This window comes from Solea solea, chromosome 20 (genome assembly GCF_958295425.1).
Source record: "Solea solea chromosome 20, fSolSol10.1, whole genome shotgun sequence".
Classification (NCBI taxonomy): domain Eukaryota; kingdom Metazoa; phylum Chordata; class Actinopteri; order Pleuronectiformes; family Soleidae; genus Solea; species Solea solea.
In genome coordinates this window covers 4,966,175-4,982,279 of record NC_081153.1, presented here as the reverse complement: position 1 = coordinate 4,982,279, position 16,105 = coordinate 4,966,175, and the positions used below count along the sequence as shown (strand labels likewise).

Here is a 16,105-nt window from a genome sequence, read left to right as displayed (position 1 = left end):
TGTTATGTTCATTATTATTATATTACTGTAACTATCTAAAATCCTCAGAAAACACAAGACTCGAGCCAAATTAAAAAAATGTTTACTAACTATTACAAAGAGAAAAGTACAAAGCAAACACAAGGTAAATAGAAAAAAAACAAAACAATAAAAGTGAGGTGAGTCTCTCTGAGCACGTCAGGTGATCAGTGGCTCTCAGGTCCCAACACTTCCTGCTGGTGTTCCCGTCCAGGAACGACTTCCTCAGCAATGGCCAACACACACACTGTGGGAACACAGCAGTGTGACAAGTGTGAGCGGAGGGGGAGGGGCTGCACATGTAAATCAAGTACATTCACCTGTAGAGATCGAGAGTGTGTGTGGATCTATAGCCAACACCACACAATCCTGTCATGCGGAACCATAACGACGCCAAGAGACTGTCTAAAATGTTAGGCCGCTTTCCCACTACATGTGTGTTGTTGGTAGTAGTAGAATGTAGTCATGCGCCCACCTAGTTCTCGTCACTCCTGCGTCTCCATGCTCTCCTCCTCTCCGTCTCCTCCCTCCTCCAGCGCATCATCTTCCTCCTCCTTCTTCTCCGGAGGTTTCTCGTAGGCCTTCTCCGAGGGCGTGACGATCACGCCGTCCCACGTGGACATCTCTGTCGTCAGATCTGCAACAACACATCATGAGTGAGCGCTGCTTCCGAGGACTGCGGTTAACTAAAAATCACACTGTAGCTTTAAGGTGAGCAGCTACAGCTGCCTGATGAATGCTGTGAAAAGAGTCTTACAGCTGGCATCGCCCTCCAGACCGAGGATCTTCCTGTATCCTCCATGAGAGAGAACCCTGACCAGAGTCTGTGCTGTGAAACACACCATGTCCTGCACAAAGACACACAAACACAGACTCAGTACTCTGGGTTAAACACACACATCTGGTGAAATCCTTGCAGGATCATGGCTCAAACGTACCTGCTGTTCCAGAGTCATGACCGTGTGCACTCTGAAGTTCCCGCTCTCACATGGGTCAGTGATGCCCACTGAGCCTGGAAGGAAGAGACCAGCGGCCAGCATCTGCAGGCAGCGCCTTCAAAAACACAAAAAGGTCCAGCACAATGTTCAGAGACATGTGTCCAATGAATGTGTTGTGGCTGTACCCTAATGAGATGTAACTGACCTGTAAGCGACATTGAGGGACAGCGGCTGCCTGGACGGGTTGTTCATCACAGCAGAGTGTCCCTGCAACACAAAGAGTCCCCAGCAAATTTAAGGCTCGAAAAAGTCAACAAAGTCGCACACACTTATTCATAAAATCTGGCCGTGTTGTGTACGAAAGCATTAGGACTGGCGTGGGATGTGTAGTGACAGACAAAGGTGTCATCTGACAGTTTGCGCTCTGAATTTTGTCTCACTGGTTTCACACTGGGCGTGTGACAACAGCACCGCTGATATGCTGCAGTCTCACACCTCAAAATACTTTTAAATACTCATTTGTACTAGGACTCTAGCATCGTACAGTGCTGAACATATTTCACAATTAACTGGTGTGGAATGGAATCAGGGAAATGCTAAGGTGCTTTTACTTTGGAACAGGAAGTGCTGTATTTTTTTACTTGGATGTTAAAAATGTTGAAAAAAATACAATTTTCACTGTATATTTTGCTGCAAGACTCAAGCGAGACTTGCCGAAAACAAACACGTACACACACACACACTTGTATTTATATTTTAGCTGATTATTGCCATTTTAAAATATATCCTGTATATATCTTTTCTGCTATCTGCTGCAAAATGTTATTATTTTTATATCCATCTAGCTATCATCTATAAAGCAGGCTTAAAGAGGCACTGTCGGTCTCACCAGCAGGTCCAGAATCCAGGGAGTGAGAGGTTCAAATCCAGGGAAACGCACCCTCAGGTCCTTGAGCAGGCGGATCAACACTTTTACCCTGAACGTGACATGAAACAGTGCATTCAGTTTAAATAATATATTGTGATAATTAAGCAAATGTTAGTGCATTATTGTTTCTGCTGTGGCGACTTCCTTACGTTGACTGAGATGCATTCTCCTCAAACCAGCGAGCGTGGCGGATGGCGGCGAGCGCACTCTGCAAAACCTTGATGTCCACTGTGGGAAAAAAAACAAATTAGACTTAGACTTAAACTCAAGCGTCTCAGGCTAGAGCTTCACTTTAACTTAAGAGCAAACACAGGGTCTGTGAGAAAGAGTTAAGAAATGATGTGTTGCTGTGTGTGTGTGTGTGTGTGTGTGTGTGTGTGTGTGAGCTCGTACAGTGCAGTTCTGGGTCCAGCTTGCGCAAGTTTGGAGGAACGGTGGTGATGAGGATCTTGACGGTGGCATCGGCTGAACTGATCTCAAAGCCTGTCTCATTTGTCAGCATAGACAGCACTGAAATGATCAGACACACACATAGTATGTTAACATGACATTAGAAAATGTTTATTACTGTTTTAGTCTGACTAAAACTGGACCTTTAAAATGCATGTAAACATGTCCCTGTGGACACCATGAAGTGGAATCACACTCCACTGGATAATTTAATTATGACGTGAGCAGCTGTCCCACGGTGCGTGTACCTTCACTTGGGTCCTGTGTGCGCAGGGTATCCACGACTTTGTTTCCGAGAGCAGCAACTGCCTCCACTTCAAATGATAATAATAAAAAAAAAAATCATTCAACATGACAGGAAAGAAAATGTTTCTTCACATTAGAACAGACAGACTGACACAGGGACCGATCCACATATTTAATTGTCTGTTACAGCTGCAGTAACATGCATTATTTAACCTCAGTACTGCTCACATGGACCAAAAAAATAATTAACATATACCGTTTTGAAACAATTTTCCAACTGCTGTAGGTTACTAGTGTATACAATGATGAAAAGTCACTGTAAACTGGTAGAAAACAAGTTAAATTCAATATAGACAACAGAGAGCATTAGGTAAGCACTCAGAGCTAAATCTGTTGAGTAAGACACGGATGGAGATCAGGTAAACTTGTGCAACCACATTATTTAATAGCTGTAAATGTTCAGCTGTTGGAATTATTAAGAGAGGAGTTTGTTTAAGACAGAAAGACGGCAGCACTTGACAGCTCACTCAAAAAAATTAGGAACCAGAAGTGAATATTGTTTTCCTGATACAGTACTGTTGCATCAGTTGGATTCTTTTGTCAGTAAAACATGTGTACAGAGCAAAAAAAACATGATAGAACAGCAGCCTAGAAACAGCACTGAATGGTATGTTCAATTCAAGGTTCCACACAAAAATAAACTCATAGTATAAATTTAACTGATTAAAATGGAAAGCAAGACCAAGCAAGTGACAGGGAACAATACTTCCATGGGCCTAAAGGACTAACACGTATTTCAGCAGCATTACTCACATGTAGGGAGAATCTTGAGGATTACGACCAGGTCAGCGACATTGTGTCCACTTGTCATGGTGCCCTTCTTGTAAGAGCCCACCTGACGCACCTCTTCAATTTGCTATGAAAGAGAAACCGGTTTGTATTTATACAAGTACAATGTACACTTGTGTTGTTCTTATAACTAATAATCAACATTCAACATGGTGATATAAAAATTAGGACTCACCACTTCAAAGTTGCCAGGAGCAACAATCAGGTTGTCAATGACGTTATTGATCTTTGTGACCAGGGACAAGATGGAGGACTAAATGAAAGCAGGAGACAAATGGATGTCAACTCCACAATCTGTTCAGTCATGCAACCAAACAAAGCATGTGGTGGGTGCAGGTGTGACTGACTGACCTGCTCTGCAGGTGTGGGACTCAAGTCCTGGTTCCTCTTTAGCAGACACTCGCTGAACGCTGTCTCGTCGGGTGCAGGTTTTACTCTGGGGAACGCCATCTCACACTTGTGAGGAAAATAAAACAAAGTCTGTGTCAGTATTCAGTGATAAGTAAACTTTGTCACCTGAAAATATAGAATATATATCAACAAATCATTTAGTCAATTTATCTTTTAGCTGAAAACACATGTGCTGAAATCATTCAATTTTCTGTGTCGACATTTCCTGATAAACTCAAAACAGTACATGGATACATCACTCACATCACGTATATTGAATAACACACCAGAAGGAGCTGTGTTAACACTTTTGTACTTACCACGTAAAAATCGAATGGGATGTGTGGGACAAATGGACGGTACCTACACAGGAACAAAGAAAGAATAGACAGTTTTTAGTCAGACAGATTATATTTGTACAGTTACACATGTTGTGTTCATGAGCTCAAAGCCACAGCTTATTCAAAAAAAAAAAATTAATGTGCAGGTTAGGGTTGCAAAGGATGGAAAACATTGACAAATTAATGCATTGGGCCGACGTGGTCAATGCTGTGTTACATACGGTGTATATGTCTATTATTCTGAACAGGATTGTAACCACTGACAACATCAATTTAATCCCTTTACTAGCAGTGGAATCTGAGAAATGCCTTGTCTGGCAGTAAAAAGACAGAAACAGCCTAAATCATAACTGATCTGAACTCTCTCTGGGAACAATGTGTCATCAAAAAGGCCCAGAGGAAATTTACTTATGACCATATACTTGAATTTACATTACATTAATGCCATCGGGGCACGGTTATGTGCAACCTCCCAGGAAGACAAATGATAGAAAGATATTCAGTCATTTGTTCCTTCTGCTGTCACATTGTTGAATGCAGAGTTAGCTTAACTTGAAGGGTTATGGTTAAGAGTTATGTGCAATACACCTATTTATTGAACTTATTTATGTATTCAAGCATATATATGTTTGATATTTATCACTATCTTTTTTGGCCTGGACAGTTTTTATTTTCTGTATTTTAAGTTATTGTTGGGTTTTTAACCTTGTTTTTAGCCCAGTTCAGCTCTCCATTGCTGCACCTTGCATTTTATTTATTTATATTTTAAGTACGTTTTTCTCTCACATGCCATGTAGTTTCCTCACGCACTCTGGATTTGTGTTCTGGTGAATGGTTGTGTGTGTGAAACTAAATTGCCCTATGGCACAGGTGTCATTGATGTGCAAACGAGCATAAAATCAGGTCTGAAACTGGACTCACCCCTGCACCAGACCTCCGCGGGATCCGAAGCGGCCTCCGCGGCCCCTGCCCCGGTCTCCTCTGGACACAAACACAGATTTAGAATTCAATCATGGAAGCTATGTAGCTCAATAGCTAGGTTCATTCATTCATCCATACATACATCAACCTTACTTATATTCGACCAGTCATGGTCAATCTGTTGTTAAACTAATCACATCGTGTTAACATATTCGATTCTCTGAGAGATTATATCCAAAAAACAATTTACAGCGAACATACATGTGTAAAAAACAACAACTATTTACGTAGCTATCGTTAGCTCGCTAGTTAGCAGCCAGCGCTCAGACAATGCACGTCGCTGGAGAACTAACACAGAAGCTGACAGTCGGTCACACCAACGGAACCTTTTACACACAAAACTCACAATGGCAGTGTTTTATATTGTGTTTGTGTGTAAATAACTACCTCATTGCGTACGACGTTTTGACTGTTAAAGGTGGAAAAACTGAGGAGAAAACGTTCACCGCTATGCAGGGTCCAGCTACTGCTGCTGCTTCCGGTCTTTCTTCTTCATTGACGCTATTACGAGCAGCCCGACACGCGGCAAATCCACCAACTACTGCCACCTGCTGTCCTGGGGCTGAAGTCTGCCACTAAAAAGCCAAACATCCAGAACACCTGATTATCGCTGTCTGCCCGACAGAACCAAAAATACATGTTCTTAAAAAGTTAAAAGGAAAAGTTCTTATATTAGACATAACGGTGTGTAATGTAATGTAGTGTATTAAAATCAGAGTTGGAAAGTAATGAATCATATTTACTTGCATTATTGTATTTGAGTAGGTTTGTTTATGTACTTGTACTTTTTAAAGTCATTTTTTAAATGTGTAATTTCAATTTAACTTTACTTTTGTTTTTTTGGGAGTAATGTACTATGATTTAAACCTTTACTCTGAGGACATTTATGTTACTGGAGTAGAATATGTCACTACCTTTATTGGCTTATATGTGTGTCGTTTAGCCCTCATTAGGGTAACTACCATGTGGTTTAAAAATGTGTCGTACAGAAACTTTTCCCTTTTTGGGCAAACATCAACAAATGAGGCACAACACAGACTCTTACACAAAGTTCCATTAACCATTGACTTTATTTGTCACTCGTTAAAATGTTCATACAGTCATTTACAGGTAAATCATGCCAGATCCAGTGGTTTCCACAGATATGAACAAGCCAGTGCAGGACGACTGAGTGACATACTGACATTTTATTTTGAATCCCGACTCTTGTGATTTTATGAGAAAGAAGTACTTTGTTAACAGCGACCTTATGACAAAGTACAGAGCAGACAGACGGAAGAGTAGGAGAGTTTTAAAAACTCTTTCTACCCCACTGCTATCAGAATAGTCAATAGCTGAACGGACTACACTAAAGTCATCTGTTTACATCTCTGTCACTTTAAATCTTACTTGTCACTTTAAATCTGTCACTGCCACTTTACATCTGTTAGTTGCGCACAGCACCTTGCACATAGTAAGGTTCCCTGATCTGTGTTCTCTTGTATATAATGCAGATATTTCTCCTGTATATGCATATATTTACATATATTTTTATGTATATATATTTTTTTATATATTTTTTTTCTTTATGTATATCTATATACTATTTTTATTTCTATTTCTTTGTTTACTTTTTGCTGATATTTTTGAGTGGACAGCAAAGTAAGAATTTCATTGTACAGGGAAACGTGTTTCTTGCTGTGCATATGACAATAAACACTTTAAATCTTGAATCTTGATACATTCAGTTTTTTGTGGTTTTGTGACCTTTTTAGGTTTTTAAATAATGCCTGTGTCATTATCCATCTCTTTAATAAGTGATAAATAGTGTATATCCACATATTACAGCATTTTAATTGGGGGACGCGTCTGTTTTAATCTACTATGAGATCCAGCAGTGAAGGGACAGTTAACTGTGGAGTGGTATTGATGGTTTTAGAATAATAATGAATTAACATAAATTCAACCAAAAGTTTGTACCTTTATAATTGGTATTACAGTCAAATACATTGAAGCAAAAGAGGTTAAAGTGCTTGGCAAAACAGTATAGTGTCAGGTTACAAGGAGCATCCCTTTTTCTCTACTTATACTAAATGTATACACATTATTATATTACTGAAGTAAAAATATCCTGTGTTAGTTTTATTTCTCTGACTATACTTGTGTGAGTTGGCGTTAGCATCTGCAGAATAAATCAACACTGCTAATAACACGGATTCATATTATAAGCACAAAGTTCTGTACTGTACTGTAGACGCAGCAGTGCTAACACTGATGCTGTGTTCATGTCATGCCACAAGTAACTGTGATAGTTCATGGTTTTTTTAAGTGTGGTTGTAAAAAAAGTGCTGACACTACTACTTTCACTACTTTATCTCACCATCAGACAATCACCATTCTGCCTGGAAACTTAAGTTTCTGCACAATTTTCACAATGGACTTTGGTAGGTGAAGAAACGGTCTTCACCTACACCAAAGTCCATTGTGAAAGTCACTGTTTTTAGCTCACAGGAAACACCAGAGCAGCTGGTCTTCTGACTCCTCATTTGGCCAAGTTTGTATTACTTTGCGAAACCCTGAAGAAGGTTTTTCTAACACTAAACTCACAAAATAACACCGTTTAACTCACTGAGTTAAAATATGAGGCAGCGGTGCAACAACGCGCTCTGTGTGCTGTGATGTAAAATCGATGATTTTCTCGATGGACTTTGGACAGAGAAGGTGAGCGGTTTACCGGGCCATCATATTCCAGTCACAAATGCATGTCTAACAGCAGCATAGCCATGTTTTCAGTGTGACTGTCCGTGTCTCTGGCTGTCACTACAAACAAACAACCACACTTAAAAAACCCTGAACTATCCATTTAAAATAGAGGATATTCACATGTAAAACTTTTTTTGATCTCATGATGTCGGCTCTTCCTGTCACTGTGGCTGTAGATTTATTCCCATCACTGTGTCACCTGAGTTTTAATCTGTGAGTCTTTGTGAGATTAAAGAGAATCTAATGACCACCAGGGGGAGCCTGACAGGATTAGCTGACATCCGTGAGGTGACATGACGCGACAGCACAGGGAGCAGAGTGGGTCAGTTCACGGTTCTGACGCCACAGTGTCGATGGGCTCCACCTGCGGCTCAGTGGGCGGGGTGGACAGGTAATCCATCTGATCCGAATCTGGTTCAGTCACCACTACTGCCACCTGCTGACACACAGAGGACACACAGGGGGAAACGTCAACATGGCCTCCAGAAAAAAACAACACATTCAACAGGAAGTTCAGACATTTAAACCAGAGGTGTCAAACTCACGGCCTGCGGACCACATGCGGCCCTCCAAACCATTTCATGTTTTATTTATTGTGCATCATAAATGTGTTTTTTTTATTGTGAACTATACATTGATATTGATATTGAAAACAAACTTTTATTTTGAAATTCTGTGAACTATTGTCACAAACTATTGCAATATCATGATTGGATATTGTTATGTAATTTTAAGCGTATATCGCCCATAGTTGCTTTTTAACTTGACCGCCAGACTTGATGCTCAGTGGCCCCCAGGTCATTTGAGTTTGTGACCCTTGATACAGACCAGAGGTCTCAAACTTGTGGCCCCTCTGATCCATTTCATGTGGCCCTGTATGTAATGTATTTTTTTTTTAGTTAAGAGATTAATTTTGCATCACAATCACATTTTTTATAATCGTGAAATAAATATTGTTCCATGTCAACACAGTCAACACATTTATTTTGAAATTCCGGCTCCCTACTCGTCAGACTAGACGCTCAATGTACCCCAGGTCACTTGAATTTAAGAGCCCTGATTTAGACTATTAACTATTAATTACATGTGGACTTAGTCTTCTGATTCACTGGTTGAGAACAACCCGGAAGTAAGAATATACTGACTAACCACCAGGGGGTGACTCTTGTCAATTTTGTAAATATGTTGCCAAACCTCAACACAGCACAGATTTAATCAAATTTAAAGGTTCAGATTCTTACGTGTGACATCATGTGACGACTTATTCCGAGCAGACCACGTGATCGGATCACTTGGAAAGGACGTTAACACGAGGTAAACGGCCGGCTCTTAGACATTTAGTCTGTTATTCATATATAAAAGTTACCTGAGATGGTTCAGCTGCAACTGGAGACGCCTGCACAGCTGGAACAGGTGGAGGGCGAGTCTGTGGATAGACGGGTCTCTGGCTGGGAGCCTGCAGGACACCATGTCGTGGAAAAAGCAGCATTAGTTGTGGAGTTGTTGTGTTTTACTGCCCCCTAGAGGTCTTTAAATGAAACTTTAAAGGCAGCGGCGCTCACCTGAGCTCCACCAGCGGCGAGGACGCTGAGTCCAAACAGCATGGCTGTGATGCAGATCAACAGCTCCAGCACCAGGAAGATCACCAGCGTCCCCAGGATGCCGTCAATCAGCAGCTAGACAAGAGGAGTCCAGGGGAGGAAAAAGTGTCAGGAAATGGGAACAGTGACTCGTGTGTACAGTAAGTGTGAGTGCCATGTGCTTCACAAAACAACATAATAACAACCTATTCTGACTATAGTATGAGGTGTAACAGTGTAGTCAGTCACTTACTTTACACTTTTGCTCGATCAGCCCGGTGCATTTCCTGAAACAATGTTGCTGCAGTAGACAGTAGAGACAAAGAAACATGGAGTCTGCTCGTTCACAACATGGCTTCTGTGAATTCATGTGATTCTTAAAGTCATAGTTCAGGTTTTTTTTGTTTAAAGTTTGAAGGTTGAATGAGCTACTGAACTGTGTGTGCGCCCCCTACTGGCCCCCACTGTGCGGAGATTCAGTCAGACAGGCATGGTTACGCTCAGTGAGAATATGTAGGGACACATTTGCCACCCACACCAAAGTCCATAGAGAAAATCAGCATTTTCAGCGATTTCAAATGCCAAAGTCAACACATCTGAACATAGTGATGGAAGCAGCGGTGGATTAACGACTCCCGTGTGTTGTCATTTAAAATCGCTGGTTTTCTCAATGGGATTTGGTGAAGGAGAGTGAGTGGTTTACACATTTCTGTTCTTTTGTGGAAAACATGTTCCTTAGCTATCACACTTAGATTTTATGTGTCCCTGCTGGCGTCCATGTTCTCAGTGAGGGGACGTTCCCATGTCTCAGGCTGTGTCCAGGTGCAATGCAACTACACTTAAAAACAGGGGATTAAAAAACAAAAAACAAAACCCTTTAATGTGCATTCAGTGATGGCTCTGCGTATGTGCTGCAATGCCTGAAAAAGTCCAGTTTTTCCAATATCTTCAACATGTGGAGCCTTATTCACATAATATCATGAAAATACTGTGTAAAAATGTCAAATGACAACATGAGAGGTTTACACTTATTTACTCCACATGTCCTTCACATTTGGACAGTTGGTGGCAATATTTGTTCTGTTTTGCACATTTACAACAAAAAAATGTTTGGGTTTAACAACACAACGTATACTATGTCATTTCAGAAAAGCAGAAAAAAAATCAAATCATTCATTCAATTTAATGTGTGAGTCTATTCTGTCTTTTATTCGGGGACAAATTCCTGTCCTGCAAACATTGTTTCAGCCTCGCACCAGGCAAAACAAACACTGTCATGGAAAGATCCAGACGCTGTGATGACTTTTTAAGCCCAATCTGATTTGTTGATTGTGAAGTTATTAATGTCAGTCAATCACAGGGTGACGCTGGTCTTGGAATTGAATGTGCTTTAACTGTGAGGTCTGATCAGGCTGTAACACGAGCTGCCACAGAGCCAGAGTCACCTACACGACATCTACTGACATGTCTGTGTGTGTCTGTCTGTGTGTGTTTGTGTGTGTGTGTGCGCTGCAGAGACTTTATTACCACAGCGTGCAGCTCCAGTGTGCGGCAGTGTTCACAGTGGTACGAGTCCTGTCTGTACGGCAGGTGTTTGGACATCAGACCCAGCGCAGCGGTGGCAAACGCGGCACTGATGAGATGCAGCACGAGCATGCACTTCACCTGTGAACAAGATGAAATAATAACAACAACGGTAAAATAATTGTCATTATTGTATATCAATTACTAAATTACTTTAACTCATTTTATAATCGATTAACCCTTCTGTGCCACAGGTGCACCCTTGGTAAAATGCTGTAGGAATAATACACAACTCCTTATATGTACATCCTGTTCAAAAAAAAAACAGGAGTAGCAATAATTGTGCAAAAGTCACAAGATAGACGGTTTTTATTTCATTTTTGTTCAATCCAAGTGAACTTTGAAGTCTTTGTGTGTTTATATAGTTGGTGAAAATGAAAAAAAATATATAATTTCATCAGATTGTCTATAGGTGGTGCTGGAAAAAAAGGATATAAGACACTCTGTATTGCACATATATTCTTATAGCTTCTGTATATACACATCGTTTTAACCCAGTAATGGAAAAAAGCAGCCTAAATTCTCTATGCTCTAAGGGTAAATCAGTTTGACCTTTTTTTTAGGTTATTAAAAACGTGTTTTCTGATTTCTTTTCTTTATATTAACAAAGAAATCATTAAGACGGAATCATTGTTGGTCTGTGGACGTCTGAGAACATTATCATGTTGAGGTTTCTCCTGGTATACTTGCTACTTTGCGCTATTGATGTGTCTCGATGACACTGGCGAGCAGAGTCGAGAATTGAACCCACAACCTTCCGGTTGAAAGACAACGCTCTCTCTACCACTGAGCCCTGGTGTCTAAGCCATGCGCAGCTCCGAGTTCTGTGGTGTGTGGAGAAGACTCACCCAGAAGAGAGTAGGTCGCCTCCCGCTGTGCACCAACACCGACCCAGACAGCGTCACCTGGTGGTTTGCAGTGGAATTTCAACAAAGTGTTTTTTGAAGAATTGAGAAATGACATGACATTCATGAGGGGTGGCTGAGTGAAAAATAATGACAAAGTACAATACTTGTGTATCTGCAATTTACTTTGCTATTTACATTTCTAGCAATGCTGACTTTACTAAACTTTACTTACTTTACTATATTTACTAAAATACAAACAAATGATGTACTTTTATTGCACTTTGACATTTGAAATCCATTTATAATGAGCTTTTCTAGTCTTGATGAGCTTAGCAGAGCCAGGAATTGAACCCGCAACCATCCAGTTGAAAGACAACTCACCCTACCACTGAGCCACCATGGATCAATCATTACTTTTAATATTTAAATACAGTAAATGTCATATACTTTAAGTACTTTTACTAAGTCATATTATAAAAAAAAGTGACTTCAACTTCTACCAAAGTCATTTACTGGTAAAGATACTTGTACTTTTACTGTTTTATACACAAGACTGTCCATGTTTAACGCTGACCTGTATGACAACGATCAGGAAGAGGGCGATGTCTCCAGTGAAGTGGACCTCGTGGATCTGGAGCACGGACGCGCTCAGACACAGAATCAAAGCCGCAATGACAATCTGGATCGCCTGAGTTTGGAGGTGAAAAGAGAGAGAAAAGTCACACTTGTATCACATTTAAAATCAGTTGTTCCTCTCTGTGGATCACAGACTCCGCTCACCCCCAGAGTCTTGGGCTCCATCTTCAGGTGGGACTGCAGTTCCCCCGGGGAGAGCGTCCCCCTGACAGGAAGTGGGTCTTTATCATTGCTGTCCATCTTGCTGCTGAAGGAAAAACAGCCGTTAGAAAATGGCTGAGTCATAGAGAAAAAGAGAGAAACCTGATTGTCTCCTTTCACCACAACCTGCCGAGGCAGATGTGGCCCCACCCACTCTAAGGCCCCGTCCCAATTCTCATTTTTTTTGCCCCCCTGAAACATAGGTTTCAAAGAGTGAAAGTTAAAATCTAGTTTTGCAAAAATGGGAAAGCCCTTTAAGAACATGATTGAACATCACATCGCACATCTGCAAGCATGTTTTCATACATTTAAGAGGTTACATTTTCACCTGGCTTGTAAAGTCAGGATTTATGCTATGTTCAATAGCATTTGCTTATCGTCAGGAAAAAAGGATGTTACGAAGAGATAAACTCACGTGAAAACGATATAAAATCTATGTAAACGTCTGGATTCATAAAGTACGAAGCTGCACGAAAGCCAACTAAAACTAGACTTTTATTTATTTACATGACTGAAATGGCACCAAACTAAAAGTTGTTTTGGTCTGATACATAAGCACAGGTGAAAAACAGAAAAATGCCCCATACTGACAAGCTGAAAGGGGATGTACTGCCACCTAGTGTAGTGGAGGTGAATAAAGGAATAAAAGCAGTGAGTGAGTATCCTCCTGTTTCTCTGCTCTCTGCAAGGCCATTATTAAATTAGATAAAAGGAAAAACTATCATCTACTTTTATATAACTTCAAACAAAACTAGCACAGGAAACAATCAAACAATCAACACAGTCTTTGCAATATGTACAGTATATGTATAATATGTGATATGTTAATTGTGATGAGTGTGCAGTTTTGCAGCCAGATATACTCCTTGATGAAAATCCAAATATGGAGGAAAATAACAAAGGGAAGCACAAAATGGAGTCTGTGTAACATCCTGGTGAACCGTGTCTGTTAAAGGTGCTAAATATGCAACATTCTGGGAAACAGCAGCACAGAGTTTGTGTCTCAAGGACAACCTGTCCTCGTCTCCCATGAAGACACGTGGAGACATTTAATCACAAATCAAACAACAGTAAATAAAAAAATACTTAATTTTAACATTTTAATTGACTTTAATTCTGGGGTGTTTTCATGTGTGACTTCACAGATTTTCACCAGACACTGATCTAAGAATAAACATCATCACATATGTGTGTGTGTGTGTGTGTGTGTGTGTCCTTGCAGGTTGACTCCCCACTAACAGCCTTGAGTCAGCAAAACCTTCAGAGACGCAGACATGACAGTGCACACTGTGTCATGCATGAGCAGTGACACAGTGGATTGAATGATTGAATGAATGAGTGCATGAGTGAATGAGTGAATGAATGAATGAATGAATGAATGAATGAAGTCTGCAGCAGCAGATTCGTGACTCTGGTCTCGCGCAGTCCACTTGGCTCAGCTCCAGAAACACACACGAAGATGAAAACGTCCCGCACGACAAGATGGGACTGTCTGAGAGTGAAGACATGTCCTCTGTAAACTCATGTCCACACACACACACACACTGTGACATCAACAGTAACAGTTCCTGTTTCCAAGGACAACCCCGTCTCTGTCTCTGTCCTGCACCGGGACGCAATGCGGTGAACATGCAGCGGCTCTTACCTGGACTGAGTTCCTACAGCAATGTCTCTCTTGTCTTGTCTCTTGTCTTGTCTCGGTGAGGATGGACAGGAGTGTGTCCTCTCACTGCTGCTGCTGTCAGTGTGTGTGTGTGAGGCTGTTCTGCACGGTGCTGCAGCAGCAGCAGCAGCAGCAGGGTGTGTTCAGGAGCTGGATCTCACTGCGCCAAAAGTGATGCTGCGACTTTCTTTCTTTTATTTATTTATTTATTTACTTGCAGACTTGCTGTCCGGCGCAGCTCACACACACACACACACGCATGACTGCAGCCACCTCACCTCGTTATATTATATATAAACTCATAATCTGTGATTGATATGGCACTTTATTATTAATAATGTACACGTTTATAAGGGTGAGCTGGATGTGACGGGACACAGCCTTACCAGGGGCGTTAAAACGGGAAAGTAAGTGCCTGGGGGGCCCCCAAGCTGGGGGTGGGGGACTCTTTTAGATTCAAACTGTTGTCAAATGAGTTCACACATTGTTGATGAAGCCTAAAGCCCGCGGTAGCGGACCTTGGTATACTCACGCATTAGGGTCCTGTAACATCCCACTTCACCATTGGTTATTGGTACAAGTCAGGACGCAGTCCTACCAAAGAAGAAGAAGAAGAGGATGCATGGGTCCAGAGCTTCATTGTGCAACCATGGCAACGAGAAAATCTCACATAAACACGCAAGCCTGACTAAAATCAAGATCAGATATCAGATCAGACTAACATACCTGCATAATGCAATTCATAGTCTGATTACTCCTGCATGTATGAGCTTAGTCGGACTGGAGTCAGACTTTTCGTTCTGCACAATCACGCATGCATCACCCGTCAGGGTCCTGTAGTATCCCACTTCACCATCGGGTGGCGGCACAAGTCTGACTAATGGATCGTATCCACTGAGGGTTAAAAGTGTAAATTCCATATGAAACAAAGGCCATTTTCTTCTTCTTCATGTTGTGACAGCTGCTGCTCAGTGTTGTGTTGAGGAACTAGAAAAACTCAACCCCCCCCATCCATCCACACACACACACACACACACACACACAAAAATCCCAGCTACAGTGTAAAGATAGGATCATCTGGTACTTGGGAAAAGCCACTGTCAAAATGTTGTACTGGTGTAAATCTGTTAAACCACATGAACGGCAAAAATAAAAACGAATTTACTATAAACAGTTATTTTAATACAAAAAAACTCTAATCTATATAAAAAATACTTTAATTTATTGTACTTTAGATTTGGCTGAATTTGTTATGGGTACATTTTCACTGAAAATCTACCCACATGTATTATATAATATTTTGCAAAACAAATGTAATAATCATAGATACTTTAGAAGCTCAGTTACAAAATTAAAAACCTCTATATTACTAATTTGTATGACCACTCACAGCCATACTGTAGTATCTTCAAAGTCCACCAGGTGGCTGTGGCCAACACAAATGCAATCTGTACATTATATACTGTGTACGTATACACACATATATATAGATATATACATAACTATTTTGATAATCAATAAAGACATTTTTCATCAATTTTTTAAATAATTAAACAAGCGTTCTGATTTTTCAGTTTCTTAAAATTCTTAAGATTTTCAGGTTTCATTGCTCCACATAACAAATAAATAATTATTATTAGTCATTTTGGTTTGTGGACCAAGTTTTATCAATTATTTCGAGGTTTGGGAAACAATGATCAACATTTTTCA

General features: G+C 40.7%; 2 protein-coding genes across 5 annotated transcripts; both read right to left on the bottom strand.

Moving 5' to 3' along the window:
* Positions 1-66: 66 nt before the first annotated feature.
* ilf2 (interleukin enhancer binding factor 2) lies at positions 67-5,667 on the bottom strand. The gene is made up of 15 exons (XM_058619721.1): positions 5,529-5,667; positions 5,082-5,141; positions 4,140-4,182; positions 3,781-3,885; positions 3,605-3,682; positions 3,394-3,496; positions 2,583-2,648; positions 2,278-2,394; positions 2,034-2,112; positions 1,846-1,933; positions 1,162-1,223; positions 957-1,071; positions 776-866; positions 494-655; positions 67-265 (listed from the first exon to the last, which is right to left on the bottom strand). The coding sequence occupies exons 1-14, from the start codon at positions 5,531-5,533 to the stop codon at positions 504-506; spliced, it is 1,164 nt and encodes a 387-aa protein (XP_058475704.1). The 5' UTR covers positions 5,534-5,667; the 3' UTR covers positions 67-265; positions 494-503.
* A 525-nt stretch (positions 5,668-6,192) lies between these two features.
* si:dkey-81h8.1 (uncharacterized protein LOC100034657 homolog) lies at positions 6,193-14,579 on the bottom strand. Of its 4 annotated transcripts, none has more exons than XM_058618329.1 (9): positions 14,378-14,579; positions 12,676-12,778; positions 12,470-12,583; positions 11,896-11,952; positions 10,991-11,128; positions 9,717-9,764; positions 9,446-9,559; positions 9,250-9,339; positions 6,193-8,322 (listed from the first exon to the last, which is right to left on the bottom strand). In XM_058618329.1, the coding sequence occupies exons 2-9, from the start codon at positions 12,769-12,771 to the stop codon at positions 8,212-8,214; spliced, it is 768 nt and encodes a 255-aa protein (XP_058474312.1). In that variant the 5' UTR covers positions 12,772-12,778; positions 14,378-14,579; the 3' UTR covers positions 6,193-8,211. The 4 variants fall into 4 exon arrangements, with proteins under 4 accessions (XP_058474312.1, XP_058474314.1, XP_058474313.1 ...); XM_058618331.1 differs by having other exon boundaries at positions 6,193-8,319; XM_058618330.1 differs by having other exon boundaries at positions 12,676-12,775.
* Positions 14,580-16,105: the final 1,526 nt, after the last annotated feature.